The sequence below is a fragment of the Leuciscus leuciscus genome, assembly GCF_965113295.1.
Source record: "Leuciscus leuciscus genome assembly, chromosome: 16".
Taxonomy (NCBI): Eukaryota; Metazoa; Chordata; class Actinopteri; order Cypriniformes; family Leuciscidae; genus Leuciscus; species Leuciscus leuciscus.
Genome location: NC_138740.1, coordinates 37,694,823 through 37,714,206, shown reverse-complemented (window position 1 = coordinate 37,714,206; position 19,384 = coordinate 37,694,823). Strand labels below are relative to the sequence as shown.

At 40.3% G+C, this 19,384-nt stretch overlaps 3 protein-coding genes and 1 long non-coding RNA gene across 9 annotated transcripts in view; 2 read left to right on the top strand and 2 right to left on the bottom strand.

The window, feature by feature from the left end:
• LOC309476899 (vitelline membrane outer layer protein 1-like) overlaps positions 1–19,384 on the top strand; it is a 101,398-nt gene that overhangs the window by 41,163 nt on the left and 40,851 nt on the right. The window lies entirely within an intron of this gene.
• LOC309476892 (vitelline membrane outer layer protein 1-like) overlaps positions 1–19,384 on the bottom strand; it is a 121,836-nt gene that overhangs the window by 64,424 nt on the left and 38,028 nt on the right. Inside the window, exons 3-5 of one of the 5 annotated variants that reach the window (XM_082140046.1) lie at positions 4,142–4,255; positions 3,715–3,887; positions 3,454–3,637 (exon numbers count right to left, since the gene is read on the bottom strand). In XM_082140046.1, coding sequence (XP_081996172.1) covers positions 3,716–3,887; positions 4,142–4,255 — 286 coding nt within the window. In that variant the 3' untranslated portion in view covers positions 3,454–3,637; position 3,715. Of the gene's footprint in view, positions 1–3,453; positions 3,643–3,714; positions 3,888–4,141; positions 4,256–4,378; positions 4,584–5,678; positions 5,912–19,384 lie in introns of those variants that run through there. The other 4 variants (XR_014198404.1, XM_082140044.1, XM_082140045.1 and 1 more) reach the window with 4 other exon arrangements.
• Positions 1–19,384, top strand: part of LOC309476888 (vitelline membrane outer layer protein 1-like) — a 72,422-nt gene that overhangs the window by 23,724 nt on the left and 29,314 nt on the right. The window lies entirely within an intron of this gene.
• LOC309476917 lies at positions 10,347–17,787 on the bottom strand. Its single transcript, XR_014198414.1, has 2 exons — positions 16,795–17,787; positions 10,347–12,534 (listed from the first exon to the last, which is right to left on the bottom strand). It is a non-coding gene; the product is annotated as an uncharacterized lncRNA (long non-coding RNA).

Below are 19,384 nucleotides of genomic sequence, written 5' to 3'. Positions count from 1 at the left end.
ATTCCTGACTTGATGTTTAGTTGTTTGACCCCTACACTCTCGGAAATAAAGGTACAGAAAAGACAAAAAAAAGGTACAAATGCTCGTCGCTGGGGCAGTACCACCAAGGGGAACAAACTTGTTCCATATTAATGGGTACAAAGAAGTACCCCTACAGTTTGTGCCTTTTAGGTACAAATATGTACCTTCTAGGGTACAAAGGGCGCCAGTGGCGAATTGTGAAAAGCACTGTGAAAGCACCTGTGCTCTTCACAGATGTTGCAGGCAGCAGAACGTTCTCCACGGCGTCTCCAGACTCTGTCACATGTGCTCAGTGTGAACCTGCTTTCATCTGTGAAGAGCACAGGGCGCCAGTGACGAATTTGCCAATCTTGGGTGTTCTCTGGCAAATGCCAAACGTCCTGCGCGGTGCTGGGCTGTAAGCACAACCCCCACATGTGGACGTCGGGCCCTCGTACCACCCTCATGGAGTCGGTTTCTGACTGTTTGAGCAGACACATGCACATGTGGCCTGCTGGAGGTCATTTGGCAGGGCTCTGGCAGTGCTCCTCCTTGCACAAAGGCGGAAGTAGCGGTCCTGCTGCTGGGTTGTTGCCCTCCTACGGCCTCCTCCACGTCTCCTGATGTCCTGGCCTGTCTCCTGGTAGCGCCTCCATGCTCTGGACACTACGCTGACAGACACAGCAAACCTTCTTGCCACAGCTTGCATTGATGTGCCGTCGTGGATGAGCTGCACTACCTGAGCCACTCGCGTGGGTTGTAGACTCCGTCTCATGCTACCACTAGAGTGAAAGCACCGCCAGCATTCAAGAGTGACCAAAACATCAGCCAGGAAGCACACAAGCTGAGAAGTGGTCTGTGGTCACCACCTGCAGAACCACTCCTTTATTGGGGGTGTCTTGCTAATTGCCTATAATTTCCACCTGTTGTCTATTCCATTTGCCCAACAGCATGTGAAATTGATTGTCAATCAGTGTTGCTTCCTAAGTGGACAGTTTGATTCCACAGAAGTGTGATTGACTTGGAGTTACATTGTGTTTAAGTGTTCCCTATATTTTTTGAGCAGTGTATTAGGAAATTTTCATTTTGGGGTGAACTAATCCTTTAAAGAGAAAGACAACATCAAAAGATTAGTCAATTCATGAAAGTGCTAAAATATTTGTACAATAATTCTTACACACAGTATTTCATTGCCACAAAGATATCACCATCAACTGTATATATATCAAGGGCATTAAAATCTAGCTCTGCCCCAGGCTGTATCACAGTCCATTCCAGGTCAAATTTGACTGAATAAGCATAAAAGTGCTGGCTAAAATACTTTGGATATATCAGTTTTCCACAAAAAACCCATGTAGTGTCCACATTAAAAATGTATTTCATTTGGAAAAAAAGAGGAATTCTCTCACCATGCAACACATCCAAAACAAAAACATCTTGTGTGGCATACTTGACATTGTTAACGGTTACTTCTGAAACACGTTGAATAACTTTATCTTTACTAAAAGAAACATCAGTAAAATATTGCTCTAGAGCACAGTGCTAGTACTGCTTCTTGGTACCTTCTCAAAATCATCTAAGAAATTATTTGAAGAAAACTCCCAGCATTGTTTTAACTGGTGACGGTTGCTCAGAGTGGAAGCTATATTAATGAAATTACGACAATTACTTGCAATATTCTTAAAATATTGGTGTTTGCCTTCAAACCTCATGCACCAGAGAGAACGAAGAGGACCAAACATTGAAATTAATCTAGAATAATGAATTAAATAATGGCACTTCGGTGTAATAACATTTCCAAATACAGCTTTCAACTCTGTCAAAAATTCTTGCACAAGTACATCTAAAAGAGGAAGGTTCTCTCTTCTCACCGTTGGAGCTAGAACAATATCTACAATTTCTCGGCACAACAGGTACACACGCCAATATTGACACTCAGGAGGTATACGATGTGCGATCAAAAAAGGAATAAGTCTAAAAAGGCACCATTTCTGAGATGCCGAGCCCACAATGCCTCCTTTTTGTAGTAATCTTTCAGACAACTGTACTGGCTTATTTGCTCTATCATTTTGACCTATTGTCATTCTCTGCAGCTCTTCGTTCACCTCTTGTATGCTAATATGTTTCTCTTTATGAGCTTGGCACAGGACAAGTTTCAAAACTAAAGGTATGACACCCTCTAACATGTCATGCATTATGTCTGGAGGTAAGGACTTAGTAACATCAAAATAAGGAAGCACATTAATCTTATTTAAGCAGAAAGGAGCAACTGTAGTTTACACAAGACTAGATAATGATCTGAGATGTCTTCACTCTTCTGCAGAATTTCAACGGCATCAACATTGATTCCATGTGATAATATTAAATCTAGAGTATGATTACGACAATGAGTTGGTCCTGACACGTGTTGTCTAACTCCAATAGAGTTAAGAATGTCTTTAAAATGCCAATCCCAATGCATCTTTTTCGTTATCTACCTCTCGGCGCAGGGTAGGCACATGCTGATCCGCCCATAGTGGCGCGCATGCAGGCCCGGACATCTAAGGGCATCACAGACCTGTTATTGCTCCATCTCGCGTGGCTCAACGCCACTTGTCCCTCTAAGAAGGTGGATGCCGACCGCTCGGGGCCACGTAACTAGTTAGCATGCCGGAGTCTCGTTCATTATAGGAATGAACCAGACAAATCGCTCCACCAACTAAGAACGGCCATGCACCACCACCCACAGAAAAAGGCTCATATTTATACACAAGATAAAGCAAATTCATCCAGCTCCTTCTTTGGTTGGTCAGTAGAACATACCTGCTTCTTTTTTGAGCCAATCAGAACATTACATGTATATGTATTTAAATTCAGCCAATCAGCAGCCAGGAACACTGAGTCCACATCAATGCCTGTAAATAAACGCACAAAAATACAAACATCTGTTTGTTTAACTGAGTGTCCTTGGAAAGTGTTTCACTCAGTAAAATGCCTATCAAATGCTGGTTGATTTTGTCATTTTATTTCCTGTTGTAAATATCAAGGATTGCAAAGCAGAAGGAAAAGATCTGCTAAAACTGATCATTCTGTCATCATTTACTCACTCTCATGTCGTTCCAAACCTGTATGACTTTCTTTATTTCAAGAAGAATTTAAGTGTCATAAATGTATTTTCACACAACTTGACTTCTGAAGTCTTATGATAATTTGCATGAAGAAATTAAAACATAAAAATCTGTGTTTATCCATATTGTTCCAGTCGTATAATCATTCCAAACTAAATGATTGTGCAAGTCACGTAAACACACTTTAGACAAACACTGATCAGGTCGAATTGCCAGTAAAAGCATGTGCCCTTTAAAAAAGTTTATTCACACTTTTTATCTTTCATGAGGTTTGAGATACTGGGAAGCAGAAATCACACATTTAAGCAAATATGATCCATGAAGATTAAATAATTTCAACTCCAATAATAGGCGGGATGTAAATGTCATGATCATCCGGTTAGGCTTTATTTTGTGATAATGACCGGCTTACTTTACAGATTTACATTACAAAACTGTTGTATGACGGTTTGATAGTTTATCATAGTATGATGATCAATAATTACGATACATTTGATCTTCTTGCTGTTCTTGTTGTCATCCTCGAACACCTGAAAGAAAAATCTAAATTTAGTAGATCTGCAGTCACTATTAGTAAGATCTGAGTTTTTGATTGTGATCACATCACCTTAATCACAGCAGAACATGCGCACGTCATTGAGAGCGGTGTCGTCTCCTCTTCCCAGTGGCTCTTCTATCCGGGTCTGTATGCCACAGATTCCTTTTCCCATACAGGCTGGGCTCCAGTTGCCCCAGTCTGTGCTGTAACCCTCCAGCACCTCACCTCCACTGCAGGTGAACCTGGAAAAAATTCAGATGTGACAATATTATGATAAATATGTTATTGTGCTGTTGGATTGAATGTCAGTCACATGATCACCTGCAGCAATCACAATCACGCACAGCAGCACGACTGCGAGTGTGATATTAACTAAACTATTGATAGGGGAAAACTGAGTCCTTAAATGGAAAAATAAAACCAGGATGTGTAAGAGATGGTGTAAGAAATATACACTGGGTAAGAGATGTTATATCTTATAGCACCACACACTCACCTGATGTTGTCTGCGGCCGTATCATCTCCAAATCCTTGGGAAGATTCAACTCTCAGCTGGAAAGATGTCAAGTATCCAGAAGGACACCATTTGATATCTGTCCACTCTCCCCAGCTGAAGAAAACACACAGAGGTGTGAGCCTGATCAAATCAATTATTATTTTCAAGAAAATCCTCAATTTACTTATCTAGCTTAATCACTTAATGCAATAATTGGTAATAATCTGAGTCCATTACCGTCCTACGTCAGACTCAATTGAGGTGTAGTCATGTGAGCCTGATGATCCTTTGGACCGATCGACACAGTAAAGACGAATCCCATTGAGCGCTGTATCATCACAAAACTGGCATAAATCCCCCCCAAAAAATTACATTTAAATCAAGGTCTGGTCCTAGAGCATAAACACAAAGTGAAACGAACTTTCTATCTCATACACACACACACACACACACACACATGTATGTGACTGCAACAGAGAGCATTTTTATAGAAATTGGCAAATAAAATAAACTAAACTGGCATAAATCTGAAAGATTCCACAAATGCAACATGGAACAAGCATGTTCCCTCACTCACACACACACACAGAGAGAGAGAGAGAGAGAGAGAGAGAGAGAGAGAGAGAGAGAGAGAGAGAGAGAGAGAGAGAGAGAGAGGGAAAAGCAGATAATTCAAAATGTATCAGACAACAATAAAAAATTCTAACTTTGACAAAAATACTGATTTTTTATGTATTTCAGAATGTTTAAATATATATTCACAAAATATATATCATAAAGTTGTGAGGAGAAGTTGAAGCATCAAGAAAAATTAAGTGAAAATGAAATGAGTCCCTATGGACCTCTACTGGATATATGTGGTCATTGCACTTTCTTTCTTCAATTATAATTTCTAAAGTTTTTCCACAAACCAGCAGATGTCAGTATTCTATCCCTAACACATAGAGCAATGTCCAAAAACAATTTAGATTTAATTAAGATCGTCATTTAAGTGATTTTTTCTTTAAAAAAATCATTTTTCATGAGCCAATTTATGGCCTAGTTAATTGTGCAGTAAATAGGTAACAAACTTCCAAATTTCCACAAAAACACAGCATAAATGTATAGTTGAGAATTAAATTTACAAAATGATAGTTTTCCATATTAAAAAAATTTATATTTCCTTATGCAATCGCTCTTTAAAAGTTTGGGGTCTATCAGACGTTTTTATCAGTAGGTCTAAGTCAAGATGTAAGAGACATGACAATGAGGAAATTCGTTTTTGATAGTGGTTAATTTACAGAGAGTCCAGGGAATTCCATGAGCTCTCTTTTACTTTCATATTAAAGTTCCATTAAACTTCCTCTCAAATTCCCCAGTAACTCGAAAATGCAACAACACATGACATAGAGTCAATGCCCAACTTACCCTCAGACTAAACCCTGCGGCTTACTTTCCTCTTGGACACATGCTCTTAAACCCCCACGATCCACAATTCATTCCGTTCGACACCGTCAGCTCAGATCGTAATATCGTTCGATGCTCCGCTCAGAACGACCTTCTGCGGGACGACTGCTCACATGCCCAATAATGGCTAGCAGTGAAAACATGGAAAAGAAGTGATGCATTGCTACAGCACTGGCCTGATTGAAAAATAGTGATTGTTAGATTAATTATCACGTAGACTATCTGCAGCCTCAGCTATCAGTGATCAGGTGGAAACAGGCGCCTCAACCCTTGTGATGTGAGAATGATCAAGCAGACACAGAGACTGTGTAGTACCATAACATTCTCAAGTTTATTAAGGAAAAAGGCTCATATTTATACACAAGATTAAGCAAAATCATCCACGATGTCCATTCCATCCAATACTCAAAGATCAACCCCTACCATATTTGGCACATTAAGAAATACAATAACAAGGAAGAGAGGTCAGATGTTTAAATGTATGTGCGTGTCTTGCGTTCACGTTTGGGTACGAGTGTATAAGTGTGTTCAACCCTAGTTCTTGTTTTGTCTAGGTGTGTCCCTGATGTGCAGATAACAACGAAAAGAAGTTACACAAGGGCAGTCTTACATAAGAATAGTCAAAAGTGGAGCCTAAGAAATAAGAAAATAATAACAATGGCCACTTTAAATGAATTCTGTCTGGTTTCTAAACTAAAACTGAGCCCGGGCTCAGTAAAACTGCTCTCAGGATTAGTTTTTGAGCTGATCAGAACTTCTTCAGACTGGTTAATCAATTTTGTGATGTCCTGGTTCTACCAATGAGCAGCTAAGAGCACCGAGCGCACACCAAGAACCTGTGCGTCACGTGAACACATAGTTCCCAAATATGAAATATAATTTCAGAAATATACTCTTTCTGAAAAAAATTTCAGTGACATGGCAGCCGTCGATTGAGTCAGCCCTGCAAACTTGTTGGTAGACAACTTAGTGGATAGTGGAAATATGCACTCAAACACCATCCCAGATGATGTCCCACCAGCAGGAGGCCTTACCAGGGTCTCTATAGTGGAGCCCATCCCGGTCCAGTGGCACCACCAGGGTCTCCCTGCTCAGCTCAATAAAAGTCTACATCATTTGTTCTTATTTTATGTTCTGTAAATGTAAATGTTTATGTTGATTTTGATATGTTTAACGTATGTTGGAAAAGGTACTTTTCTATAGCCTAAAAACAAATTATTTTCATTTACCAATTTTATAATAAAAAAAGGTATAGAACAATTTGTTTCATGTAGAAATTATGACTGTCATTACAAAAATAAACAATGTCCAGAACAATTCATTCTCTTTTATTTACACATTTAAAGTTGCATGAAAATAAATAATGTACAGAATTTATTTCCTTTTAAAAAAAGAAGTGAAAAAAAAGTTAAACAAGAATATGTAGAAAAAATACATATTTTTCAGTCATTCTCTCAAGAAGAGAAAACAGCCTGTCCATCCTCTCCCTACTCTCCTGTGCGCTCCTCGCCTCTGCCTCCCTCTATAGTTGCATGTCTTCTGTGATCAAGCCCAAAAACTCATCCTCTCTGTCTCACCGCCTTCGTGCTGGTGCTCCTGCTGATGGTGCTGCTGGTGCTCTTCCTCACCGTGGGCACCCACTGCTGAACTCGGCCCTGGTGTGTCCTCAGGGATTGAGGCAATGAGGACGGGGGGCTGGTATAATGCCTCTGTCCCAACACCTCATCCATGAGGACAAACCAGGGCCAAGTTTCAGCACTCACACCCTCACCTGTGACAGGACACTTGCAATCCTAAAGGCAGAGCAAATTAACCATGGCTTGTTAACAACAACAGCACAATAAATTTCAGCAAAGATGCGTCTATTAACTCTCTTATTTTTTAATTTTTTTAATTTTATTTTTATTTTCTGTAAGTGAGTTACCCTCCCAGCAGACCCATTTTCTCCAGAATTGCTTTTAAAAAGCAGAAAAGGGTACTTATGAAAAATATTAACACAGGGGTGCAATCTTAACATTAGTGCATTGATAACACTGCAAAATATGACACATCAGGACATGCATGTACAAAATACTTAAGAAATCATATTTCTGGATACTCCAATTTCATTAAAACCTTTGTAGACATCACTACAGAAGATGGCGGATACGGCTGCCTGCAACCCGGGGGCTCGTGCTCTTAAACGGTCGCGTCTAAAACCAGAGATCTACAGGACGATTGATGGCAAAGTAATAGTGGAGGATGAGTTACTAAACTTCCTTGCTGTGAAAATTAAGACTCTAAGCCAGGATGAGATTGTCAACACGTTTGACTCTGAGGCAATTGAAGCCTCCAAGAAAGTTTTGTTTGAGCTCTGTCCAGGAACCTCCCAGAGATGTGTTGCATACAAAGGGCAGCACAGAGACGCTAACAACATAAAACTCTGCCTTAAAGTACTGAATGAATGCGGGTCTAATATCCCTAGATTTGTTTCCTATTACTTGGATGACCTCCCTCCGGTGACATTCTCGAGTCTAGATGTCTCCTGTTTGCTTCGGAGAATGGAGCAGCTTTGTGCGGAAGTGGGAGCTTTAAAACATATAACCCAGCTCCAGACGGGTGTTTGTGAACAAGTTCGTGCTGAAGCTGTGGAATTCAACCACCGGGTATCTGTTCTGGAATGCAGATCTGGTAACCCGACTGCTAGTGCTGTTGCTGCTGCTGGTGGAATCTCTCCAGGATCAAAGAAGGCCTTGCACCATGGCCCGGGGAACGCTATGGAGCCGACGCCGCCGGGGGTGCGAGGTGGCGAACATGCGTTGGCTGTGGAGCAGGGAGTTGGAGGCTTGGCGGATCTGCACACAATGGGAGACGCATTTGCGCGCTGTCCTGAACCGGTGCAGTGCAGTCGCGATGGGACTGTCGCGGTGGATGCAGCTACGGGGAAGGATCCTGCTGGGTCAGTGTTTTCCACTGGCTCTCCAAGTTGGAGTAAAGTTGCGAGAAACGGCCGGGCTCGGCAGAAGACAAAGTCTGTTGCTACAGCCTTGGTTGGGTATGCGACTACCGCGACTACCGCTGGACGTAAAAGATCTGGCCCAGCTTCCATCATCGGCACTGGAGTCGTGAGTACTATTAAAACTGTGAAGACCAAAATAGTGAGTGTTTTTGCAACAAAATTTTCTCCAGAACTTGATGCAGACACACTTGCTGATTATCTTAAAAGTAAACTTAACAGAGTGGTCACCTGTCAGAAAATAGACAATGCACGTAGCAGGGTTGGCTCTTTTAAAGTGACTGCTGAATGTAATAATATTGGTGAAATGTACACTCCTGAGCTCTGGCCTGAAGGAGCTCTAATAAGGCGTTATTATGAGCCACGTAAGACCAGTGTTGTTGGTTTATGTCGTGTGCGGCCCGAAAGGGAGGCAAATGGGCCCTTTGGTGTTAACCCGTCCACATGAAAATGTCAATTCGGGTACTGTCCTACAACTGTCGTGGTCTGCGCCTGGGACAGAGTGCAGGGGATAAAGCTCGACGTTCTGTGGTGGACAGTTTGCTTGCAGAATGTGACATTTTATGTTTGCAAGAGACTTTTATTGCTAAACAAGATTTAGAGAAACTGAACACTCTTAATGAAAACTTTCTTGGAGTGGGAGAGTCAACGACTGATCTTAGCAAGGCTATAGTCAGAGGCAGAATCCCAGGTGGGGTGGCTGTGCTCTGGCACAAAAAGCTTGATGCCGTGATAAAACCGATCAGGCTTGATGTTGACTGGTGTATTGGTATACAATATACTTATAAATGTAATAATTTTGTCATTTTAAATGTTTATACTCCATATGAGTCTAGGGAGAATGAGGTTGAATATCTCAATAGACTGGCTTTTATAAATGCTTTTATTCAAGACAATAGCATCTGCAGTGTATATGTTGTTGGGGATATGAATGCTGATATCAATGATAGCAATTCATTATTTGCTAAGCATCTGACCTGCTTCAGTGAAGATAATAACTTCACTTTATCAAGTAGAGTACTGTTGCCTGCAGATAGTTATACATACATAAGTGAAGCCTGGCACTCAACATCATGGCTTGACCATTGTTTTAGTACAGCTGATGGGCATGCAGCTGTAAGGCCCGCTATATTGGTCCAATCTGCCGGTTCGCCAATACACGGGGAAGGTTGTCACGTGTTCTGTCCTCACTCATGCAAAGTATTTGTTGGTTATATTTGCAATACATTAATCATGTACTCACTCGTTAATTCATCTGACTCCATAAATGAAAGGTTTTAATAATCTGCCTCACTAAAAGTGAACGAATGTTTGACTATTCCTTTAACCATTAAATGAACAATGTCAAAATCAGTTATAATAATCACATGTAACAATTTAATATTTCAGATATCAGAGATCAATTCCACAATCAATTCAAATATCTAGAACATGGTTATACATTGGTTACACCAAAGAATCTTACCCAGCTTGTACCTGAGATAGAGAGAGAGAAAGGGAAGAGAGAGAGAGAGAGAGAGAGAGAGAGAGAGAGAGAGAGAGAGAGAGAGAGAGAGAGAGAGAGAAACCACCTATCCAATTCCACGTCCAGCCAAGAAGAAGAGACAGAGGGAGCCAGAACACCTTCCTTTATCCTCTGACCAGGTGAGAAGGGGGATGGGGTGAGACCACCCTCAAATGGCTTCTATCCCACAGAAGGGGGGTTGCCTTATCTGGCATTATCTCTAAACCAGTTTCCTATGAACTTCTATAAACCTTATTTCCTTTTATTTTATCTATCTGGATATGAGATATCTGTACCACTCACTTTGAGACATTTCAAATGACACCAAAAACATAACAGTCAATGTTGAATATTCACATTAAACCATGTTCTTGTGTGAGTTCCTAGTTTCTGAGAGGAAGAAAGGCTGTATTGGGGAGGTCAAATGTTAATCAGCCAGCAGGGCCATTTTGTCCCATAAATCAGGCCTCAACCAATATTTTCAGTCTTACAGTTTCCCTCCTTGATCCCGTGGGTCACATTCCGATGAACACTTACGGGGTCACAGTAAGACGTTTGTTATAATCCTTGAAGATGTAGCACAAAAATTGTCTTTGCAATGTTGGCATCTGTAGAAGCTCAGTGGGCGGTGTTCACCTGCAGAACACCTGTTCCCACCAGGTGTATAGCTTGAGTCCAGCAGGTGGATGAATGCATTCAGGTTCTCTTCCTGTAATCCTGTGACGTGAGCAAAGTTCATAGAGTCAATCTGGACCTTTTGTGACTTGTTCAGTTGACGTGTCATTCCTTCATGGAGAAACTTCCGCTTCCCTGGCACCTTCTCCACGATGATGATCTGACCCTTCTTGACCAATCCTGTCACCTCCAGCGGTACGGTTGTCTGGGCAGACCTCAGTGGATGAAGGGCTTCTCCTTTGGTTCACACTGCTTTGTGTGCGACACCTGAAAAGCATCTTAAATGTCCGCTTCACGATTGAGCACATATGAACTTACAGTCGTAAGGAAATGCATAGGAACGCATAATGCAAAAAGGAAAAATCATGTCATGTTCAATGTAAAATACCATGTTCATGTCAGCAATTGTGAGTGGTACGTTTGGTCTCATTTATTACCTGATTTTTAATTACCACGTCAATAGTACTCCTATAGAGGGTCAAGGAAGGACAAAGGAAGATCTTACAAGCTCTTACCCTGTTTCTAGAAACATTTAAATAAATGGCATTCTAACAAAACAACCAGTGCTATTTTGGTGTAACCAAACATAGAGATTCAATTGAATTGATGTCCAAATACATTGTTGCAAGTAAAATGGACAATATACAAATATGCAGATAAGTTTCAGAAATGTTTTTCTGAATTACTCAAAGGAAATCAAAATAAGTTTCAGAAATTAAAATCAAAATAAGTTTCAGAAATGTTTTTCTGAATTACTCAAAGGAAAAAATGCAGAAATCAAAATAAGTTTCAGAAAATTAAAATCAAAATAAGTTTCAGAAATGCATCAAGAGGTCGGTGTAAACCAATCAATGGTTTTGTGTGTTTGTGTGAGAATTTTTTAGAATGTCAGAGTGTGTTTTTGTCTGTGTGTGTGTGTGTGTGTGTGTGTGTGTGTGTGTGTGTGTGTGTGTGTGTGTGTGTGTGTGTGTGTGTGTGTGTGTGTGTGTGTGTGTGTGTGTGTGTGTGTGTGTGTGTGTGTGTGTGTGTGTGTTTGTGTGTGTGTGTGTCTGTGAGAGAGTGTGTTTGAGAGTGTGTGTATTGATCTGGCTAAGTCACAGTCGATGACAGAGTTGAATGGTACATTTTTGTACTTGATTGAATTGGTCTCACTTCAGATTTATCCATTTTAATTATGTTTCTGTTATTAGTGGTAAGTTGAGAAATCAGGGGCCCTCTGATCTTCCAACTCCCACCAACAATCATAGAGTTTGAAATTGAATGGCAGGTCTGCCTTAGAATTTGTCTTGATTTGTGACTGTAGCCATTCAGTTGTTCATGTGTGTTACATTAGTTAGCAGTTTGTTGTGAATAGCGTATGCTATTCTCTGTGTCTCTGTTAGACCATGATCATGAGATCAGCTCCACCCTGTGTGTGTGAAGCTATCTGGATCTGTTAGTGTGAAGATGACACATCTTCGTCTGATGTGCAGTGTTCAGCCTGGATAGACCATCTACCCCAGGTGATGTTGCTGTGAGGGTATAGTGATGGAGGGGTGTGTTCAGTGTTCATGTCTAGGAGATGGGTGGAATCTAATCTATAACAATTGTGTTGCAAATTTCGATCCAGTTCTAAACTGGGAGGCCATATTTATGCAGTAATGTGATAGTGTGACGTGTGAAAAGGCCTTTTATAATGTCTTTTCACCCATCTCCCGAGTCTCAGGTTATGTTCGAACAATTCCGCTGTCCTGGATTTGCTCCAGGTGGGCTCCACCATTTTGCAGAAGTAGCCTAAGCCTGAGACAGAAAACAGAGGAGAGCGAACCACAGATAATTCCAATATTTCAAAAGCATTAAATTCAGACGTGTAGAATTCTTTTACTTGTTAGCAATTTTAATTCCAGATGTCACATGAAACCGAGTTTCATTGACCACGTCTGAATTGTTGCTGTTGTCTCAGTGTGTTGACACCTGAAGCTGCTTTTTCAGTTCAGCCTTCAGTCTGCTGCATGTGCAATGCATTCACACATTTTAATTTGTGCAGATATTTTTTGACCTGCAAAAAACTGTGGTACTTCTGTCTGCTGTTTAGCATTTCACACCCTCCTCGTAAATTTACTTATCTTATCAGATTCAATTCAGTTGGTGCACCCCAGTCAGGGATTATTTAGCGTGCTATTACCTGTGCCACACTCCTAGCCGTGTTTTCTAACGGTGAAAAATAAAGGCATGCTCCGCCCCTTTTTGGCACTGGGTAGCACACAAATGAAATTCTGTTTCAGAAATTCAATTTTAATGACGAAAGTCACACTTCTCCAATTATTGTCCTGCTCGGCGAGTGTAATATAATGTTTATTATAATTCAAGTTATAATATAATTATATTCTGTAACGGTCACCAGCTGGAGTGCCCTTGAGAGCCACCAGAGGGCACTCCACATAAGACTATTATCACTCACAAACTACATTTCCCATAACTCACTGCCCGGACTCATCATCACTTATCACCGATCACATTCACCTGTACCTCATTCACTGATTGCATTCACCTGTCTCATCCTGTTAGTCAGTCTATTTATACCATGTTCATTCATTCACTCACCGCGAAGTCTTGTTTGTGTCACACTGCATTTTGTGAGCGTTTATCCTGTGTTTTGTTTATCTGGTTTTGATCTTGGACTGTTTCCTCACTTGTAAGATTGTTATCTGCCTGGCCTGACTTGGACTGTTCTTGGACTTTTGATTATTGCTGCCTGCCCCGAATTCTGCCTGTTATCTGGATTACCCTTGCTGTTAGATCTTCATTGCTCTGTCTGCCCTGTTTGACCCCGCCTGTACGACCTTCCTCATTAAAAGCTGCATTTGGATCCTCTACTCACGTGTCTTGGAGCAGTTTCGTGACATATTCTTTAACAATACAAGTCAAATTATATTGTTTTCGGTCTCTGGAACAACTTAACACATGGTCAAATCTCTACTTGTTCTCATGTCAATACATTTGAATATTAAAAGGCCTTTTGGCTCAGGGCTGATAAGATGTACATTCGCTGTTTTTCTTTTTCCCTTTGCTAGGTTTCAAATACCTTTTCTTCTCATTTAGTCTTTTTAAATGGCCATTATAACGTTTGATTTTTCTATTTACTCGTACTTTATATTTTTCCGTTTATAGATAAGGAAACTATATCACTTTGCAGTCCTTCTCCTAAGGATGCACGACACAAGTGGTCAGTCCCGAAGATCAGAAGCTGAGGCAATGGCTAAATATCTAGGACGTTGCCGTAATCCCAACGCGCAACAAACAAAGATATATTCAGTAGCCCTCTTGGATACCCTTCAGGAACTTAATTCAATCGTTTTACTTTAGTAGGTTTTGGCCACCATTAAAGATGCCAGTAGATCAACTTTACTTCTCTTTAATAGCTTTGGATTAGCCAGGTCCGTGATTGTTCACGCACAACATTAAAGTAACATTAAATTAGAACAGAAGTCATCGGAAGTGTTCAAGCTAGGTTGATCAATCAGCATCTTGCTGATCCTAGTCGAACTAACCCATCCTCTCATCCAAGCAGCCCGCACACTTCCTGATATCAGTTATTAACCGTCGTTAATCTCTGACGCAATCTTGTGGAATATACGAATCCGTTAATCTATTTTGGAAAAAACTAATCTCAGAGTAATTCAGAATACATTCAAACATAACAATATTTCGTTCTCTGAAGCCTTAAATATGAAAAGGTTTTTTGTTTCAGGATTAATGAGATGCGTTCGCTGTTTCTGATTTTCAAATTCATTGTGAATCACATTATAGCCATCAAATTCAGCACAGACACACGCGTTTACTTTAGTTTACACAGGACACATGGCCTAGAATACAACATCTACAACCCTTTTACCTAAGTGTTCCAAATACACCCACAGCAAAACAATAGAATACAACATCTATATCACCTTTGCCTAAGTGTTTCAACTACACTTACAGTAAAGTAATCCTGTGTTTAAACAATAAACTTTAAATTAGCCTATGTGCATGTTGTAGCACAAACAACCAAATTGTGTTCTATGTGCACAATGTGTTAAGCACAACTTCAAATTTGAAAATCCAAACAGAATCATTGCAAACATGAATATGTATCACATCCAGGGGCGTAGCAACCGGGGGGGACGGGGGGGACACGTCCCCCGCACTTTTAGAAACACGGGATTCTGTCCCCCGCATTTATTTTGACCCAGCGTCAATATTTCTGCCCGTGTTCTCTGATTTGTTACTTAGACTTGAGTGAACTAACATTCAGCCAATCACAGCGCGAATCATCTCTTGGGTGTGTCTGCATGAGCTTCAAATCTCTTGTTGCTCTTGCGAATTTTCGTTCGTTTAGTCCCCTTGCTGTTTGGCCGTCTGGAGTAAAATGCACCCCAGAAAAAAAGCAGAGGACGATTACATCCTTTTTACAAACACACAAACACATTATGTTAACAATAATTTATTTGCACACAAAAAAAACCTCATGATCAGTTTTTTGGCTGTCTGATGATGACAATGAGATCGTGAGGTGCTTGAAAGCAGCTTTTGACGCGTTCGACCCGAGTTCGAATCCGCCTTTTGCCGAACTCGCTCTTCTCCATTTTCCCAACACATTTGAGATGTCAAATTTATAGCCTAACATAAAGGTCTCTAGCGTTATATTTTGCCAACAAACTAAAATTGAAACCGTGATATGGCTTTGTTGTTTGTTCCTTTCTAAAACAGAACAAGACTTTAACTAATTAGCCAGTCTGTTTGTGCTGCGTGATATAAAGAAAAGTGCGCACTTTGCTCACCGATCAGCTGGTGATCTGGCGTTAAAAAACACTCAAGGGTTTATTTCTTGCAAGTGAAGAAATTAGGACAAAAGTATTGTAATTTCCCTATACTATAGTGTAATATAAAATATACTTTTGAAATATTCATTTTCATTTATAAAGTATAGACATTTATAGGCTATGATTTTACGTCATATAATAATATAATAATGATTTGTATAATTATTCCTAATAACTGTTTGGCATTCTAAAACACCAGTGATAATGTAATGTAGACTGATAGTCTATAGGCTATCATAACTAAAAAGATGTTTGAGCCCTCTTTAGGTACAAGTCAATGCTTTTTCTTTGTTCAATGTGCATAGTTCATGGGTTGAATCCGGTTAAAGCTCTTAATTTTGAGCTCTCAAAGTGCAGCAGATTGATGCATTTAACCTTAAAATGCAAAAAAAAAATCTTCCGGGGGAGCATGCCCCCGAACCCCCCTAGAAGGACAGAGGTCCACCCAACATAGGGGGTATCATCACCATACAGCTTTTCTCCCCCCCACTTTTATAAAGGCTGCTACGCCCCTGATCACAGCATCCTGTTGCTTTTAAACAAATGCATTGACTTGTCTTTTTGTTTAAAATAGAGTCTGTCAAGATTAGTTTAGGTTTAGTATAGGATATTAATGTTTTCAATGTGGCTTTTGGGCCTACCAGTCAGCCAGCATTTAGCATTTAGCATTAGTCTTGGACGCAGCATGGCTTTAGCATTTAGCATTAGTCTTGGACGCAGCATGGCTTTAGCATTTAGCAATAGCCTTAATATTTGAGTCTTAGCCTGTACATAATATCATCCTGTTTTCCCAAAATGTTCTTTTCATAAACAATGCATCGATCTGCCTTTTTATTTATAAAATCACGTGTTTTCCGATCGTTTACAAACTTAGATTTTTCTTTCTCTGTTTTCTGTTAGTGTTGCTGGTTTCAACAATGGCCGGAAAACATGCGCCTGATTTTAAAACTTTTAGTCTTTACTTTTTCAGCTCTTCATCGAGTTATTAATTATTTGGAAGATGTTATTCTCACTTGTTTCGTTTCCTGTTGCTTAGGCAAAATAAGGAGATCTTTAAAATCTAATGCACAAGGGTTTTCATTCTTCATCTGGCTACCGCATCACGTTCTAAACAAAGGGCTTTAATTCCGACCCGTAAACAATGCAAACATTTCTTCAACACTTCTATAAAGGGCAGAAAAAGTTTACTTACCATCGCGGCGGAAGAAAGAGAAGATGTTCAAACCTCTTGTTGATTTTAAAATCCCAAATACTTGCTGAAAAGGACATTTCTCGTGAAACTGTTTTGATCTGTTTTGAGATCACGTCCGAGGTCACCATTTTGTAAGGCCCGCTATATTGGTCCAATCTGCCGGTTCGCCAATACACGGGGAAAGTTGTCACGTGTTCTGTCCTCACTCATGCAAAGTATTTGTTGGTTAAATTTGCAATACATTAATCATGTACTCACTCGTTAATTCATCTGACTCCATAAATGAAAGGTTTTAATAATCTGCCTCACTAAAAGTGAACGAATGTTTGACTATTCCTTTAACCATTAAATGAACAATGTCAAAATCAGTTATAATAATCACATGTAACAATTTAATATTTCAGATATCAGAGATCAATTCCACAATCAATTCAAATATCTAGAACATGGTTATACATTGGTTACACCAAAGAATCTTACCCAGCTTGTACCTGAGATAGAGAGAGAGAAAGGGAAAGAGAGAGAGAGAGAGAGAGAGAGAGAGAGAGAGAGAGAGAGAGAGAGAGAGAGAGAGAGAAACCACCTATCCAATTCCACGTCCAGCCAAGAAGAAGAGACAGAGAGAGCCAGAACACCTTCCTTTATCCTCTGACCAGGTGAGAAGGGGGATGGGGTGAGACCACCCTCAAATGGCTTCTATCCCACAGAAGGGGGGTTGCCTTATCTGGCATTATCTCTAAACCTGTTTCCTATGAACTTCTATAAACCTTATTTCCTTTTATTTTATCTATCTGGATATGAGATATCTGTACCACTCACTTTGAGACATTTCAAATGACACCAAAAACATAACAGTCAATGTTGAATATTCACATTAAACCATGTTCTTGTGTGAGTTCCTAGTTTCTGAGAGGAAGAAAGGCTGTATTGGGGGAGGTCAAATGTTAATCAGCCAGCAGGGCCATTTTGTCCCATAAATCAGGCCTCAACCAATATTTTCAGTCTTACACAGCCATAGAGAATATGGGTATTAAGTAAGGGGTCACAATAACAGACCATATACCTTTGGCACTCACAATTAGCATTGAAGAATTACCATCTACAGCCAGCAACAACAATGCTATCAGTGGTAATGTGAGTGCTAAATTAGACTGGTCAACTCTTTCTGAAGAGGATTTATTGGCTTATTATACAAACACAGACCAATATTTAAGTAATGTTTATCTGCCCAGAGAAGCTATTCTGTGTAAGGATGTCAACTGTCAGATTGAGGAGCACAAGAGTAATCTATGTGCCATGTATGATGATGTTGTGGCTGCTCTGTTTGAGGGTGGTAAACCTCTTCAAAAACACAGGAGAAACAGGGCCTATAATATTAGACCAGGATGGAATGAGCATGTAGCTCCATATCACACTGAAGCTCGGGAAGCTTACAAGCTTTGGGCACTGGCTGGGAGACCTAGGCAGGGCCCTGAGCTTGAGAATAAAAAGCTTGCCAATGCCAGATACAAGTATGCTGTTCGTTTTATATCTAGAAATGAGCAAGCCATGAGGGCTGACTCTATGGCCAGTAAAATGATGAGCAACAATATCACTGACTTTTGGAAGGAGGTGAGGTCCCTCAATAACTGTAAATCTTCCCTTCCTTGTACTGTTGGGCTCTACCATCTCTCAGGACCTGAAGTGGGCAAATCACATTGACTCCATTGTGAAAAAGGCCCAGCAGAGACTGTACTTCCTTCGCCAGCTGAAGAAGTTCAATCTGCCACAGGAGCTGCTGATCCAGTTCTACTCAGCCGTCATTGAGTCTGTTTTAAGCACTTCCATCACTGTCTGGTTTGGTTCAGCTACCAAATCGGACATCAGGAGACTACAACGGACAGTCCGGACAGCAGAGAGGATTATTGGTGCCCCCCTGCCAACCCTCCAGGACCTGTACTCTTCCAGAGTGAGGAAGAGAGCAGGTAAAATCATCACAGACTCCACTCACCCTGGACACCCCCTGTTTGAACTGTTACCGTCAGGACGGCGACACAGATCACTGGCCACAAGAACATCCAGGCACAGGAACAGTTTCTTTCCACAGGCCATTTCCCTTCTGAACACTTAACATGCCCCCCAAGGCATATGCCTGCAAGTGCAATACTCCCACTGTCTAGTGCAATATTCTCTTAACTCAGGTGATATTTATATTTATATTTATATTATTCATACTACTCAAAATACTGTAAATATGTTCATAATCTGTAACATGCACTAGACTCCCACTGTCTAGTGTAATATTCTCTAACTCAGGTGATATTTATACTTATATTATTCATACTTCTCAAAATACTGTAAATATGTTCATAATCTGTAAATGTTTATTCAGACTAAACCCAACTGTGACCCCTTTTTTTACTTTTTATACTATTTTTTTTTTTTTTTTAATATATTTTATTCTTAGAATTTGTATTACTATGTTTCTTGTTGTATTTGTATTTGTATATGTGCACTGGAAGCTTCAGTACCAAGAAAAATTCCTTGTGGGTGCAAGCACACTTGGCAATAAAGCTCTTTCTGATTCTGATTCTGATTCTGATTCTGAAGG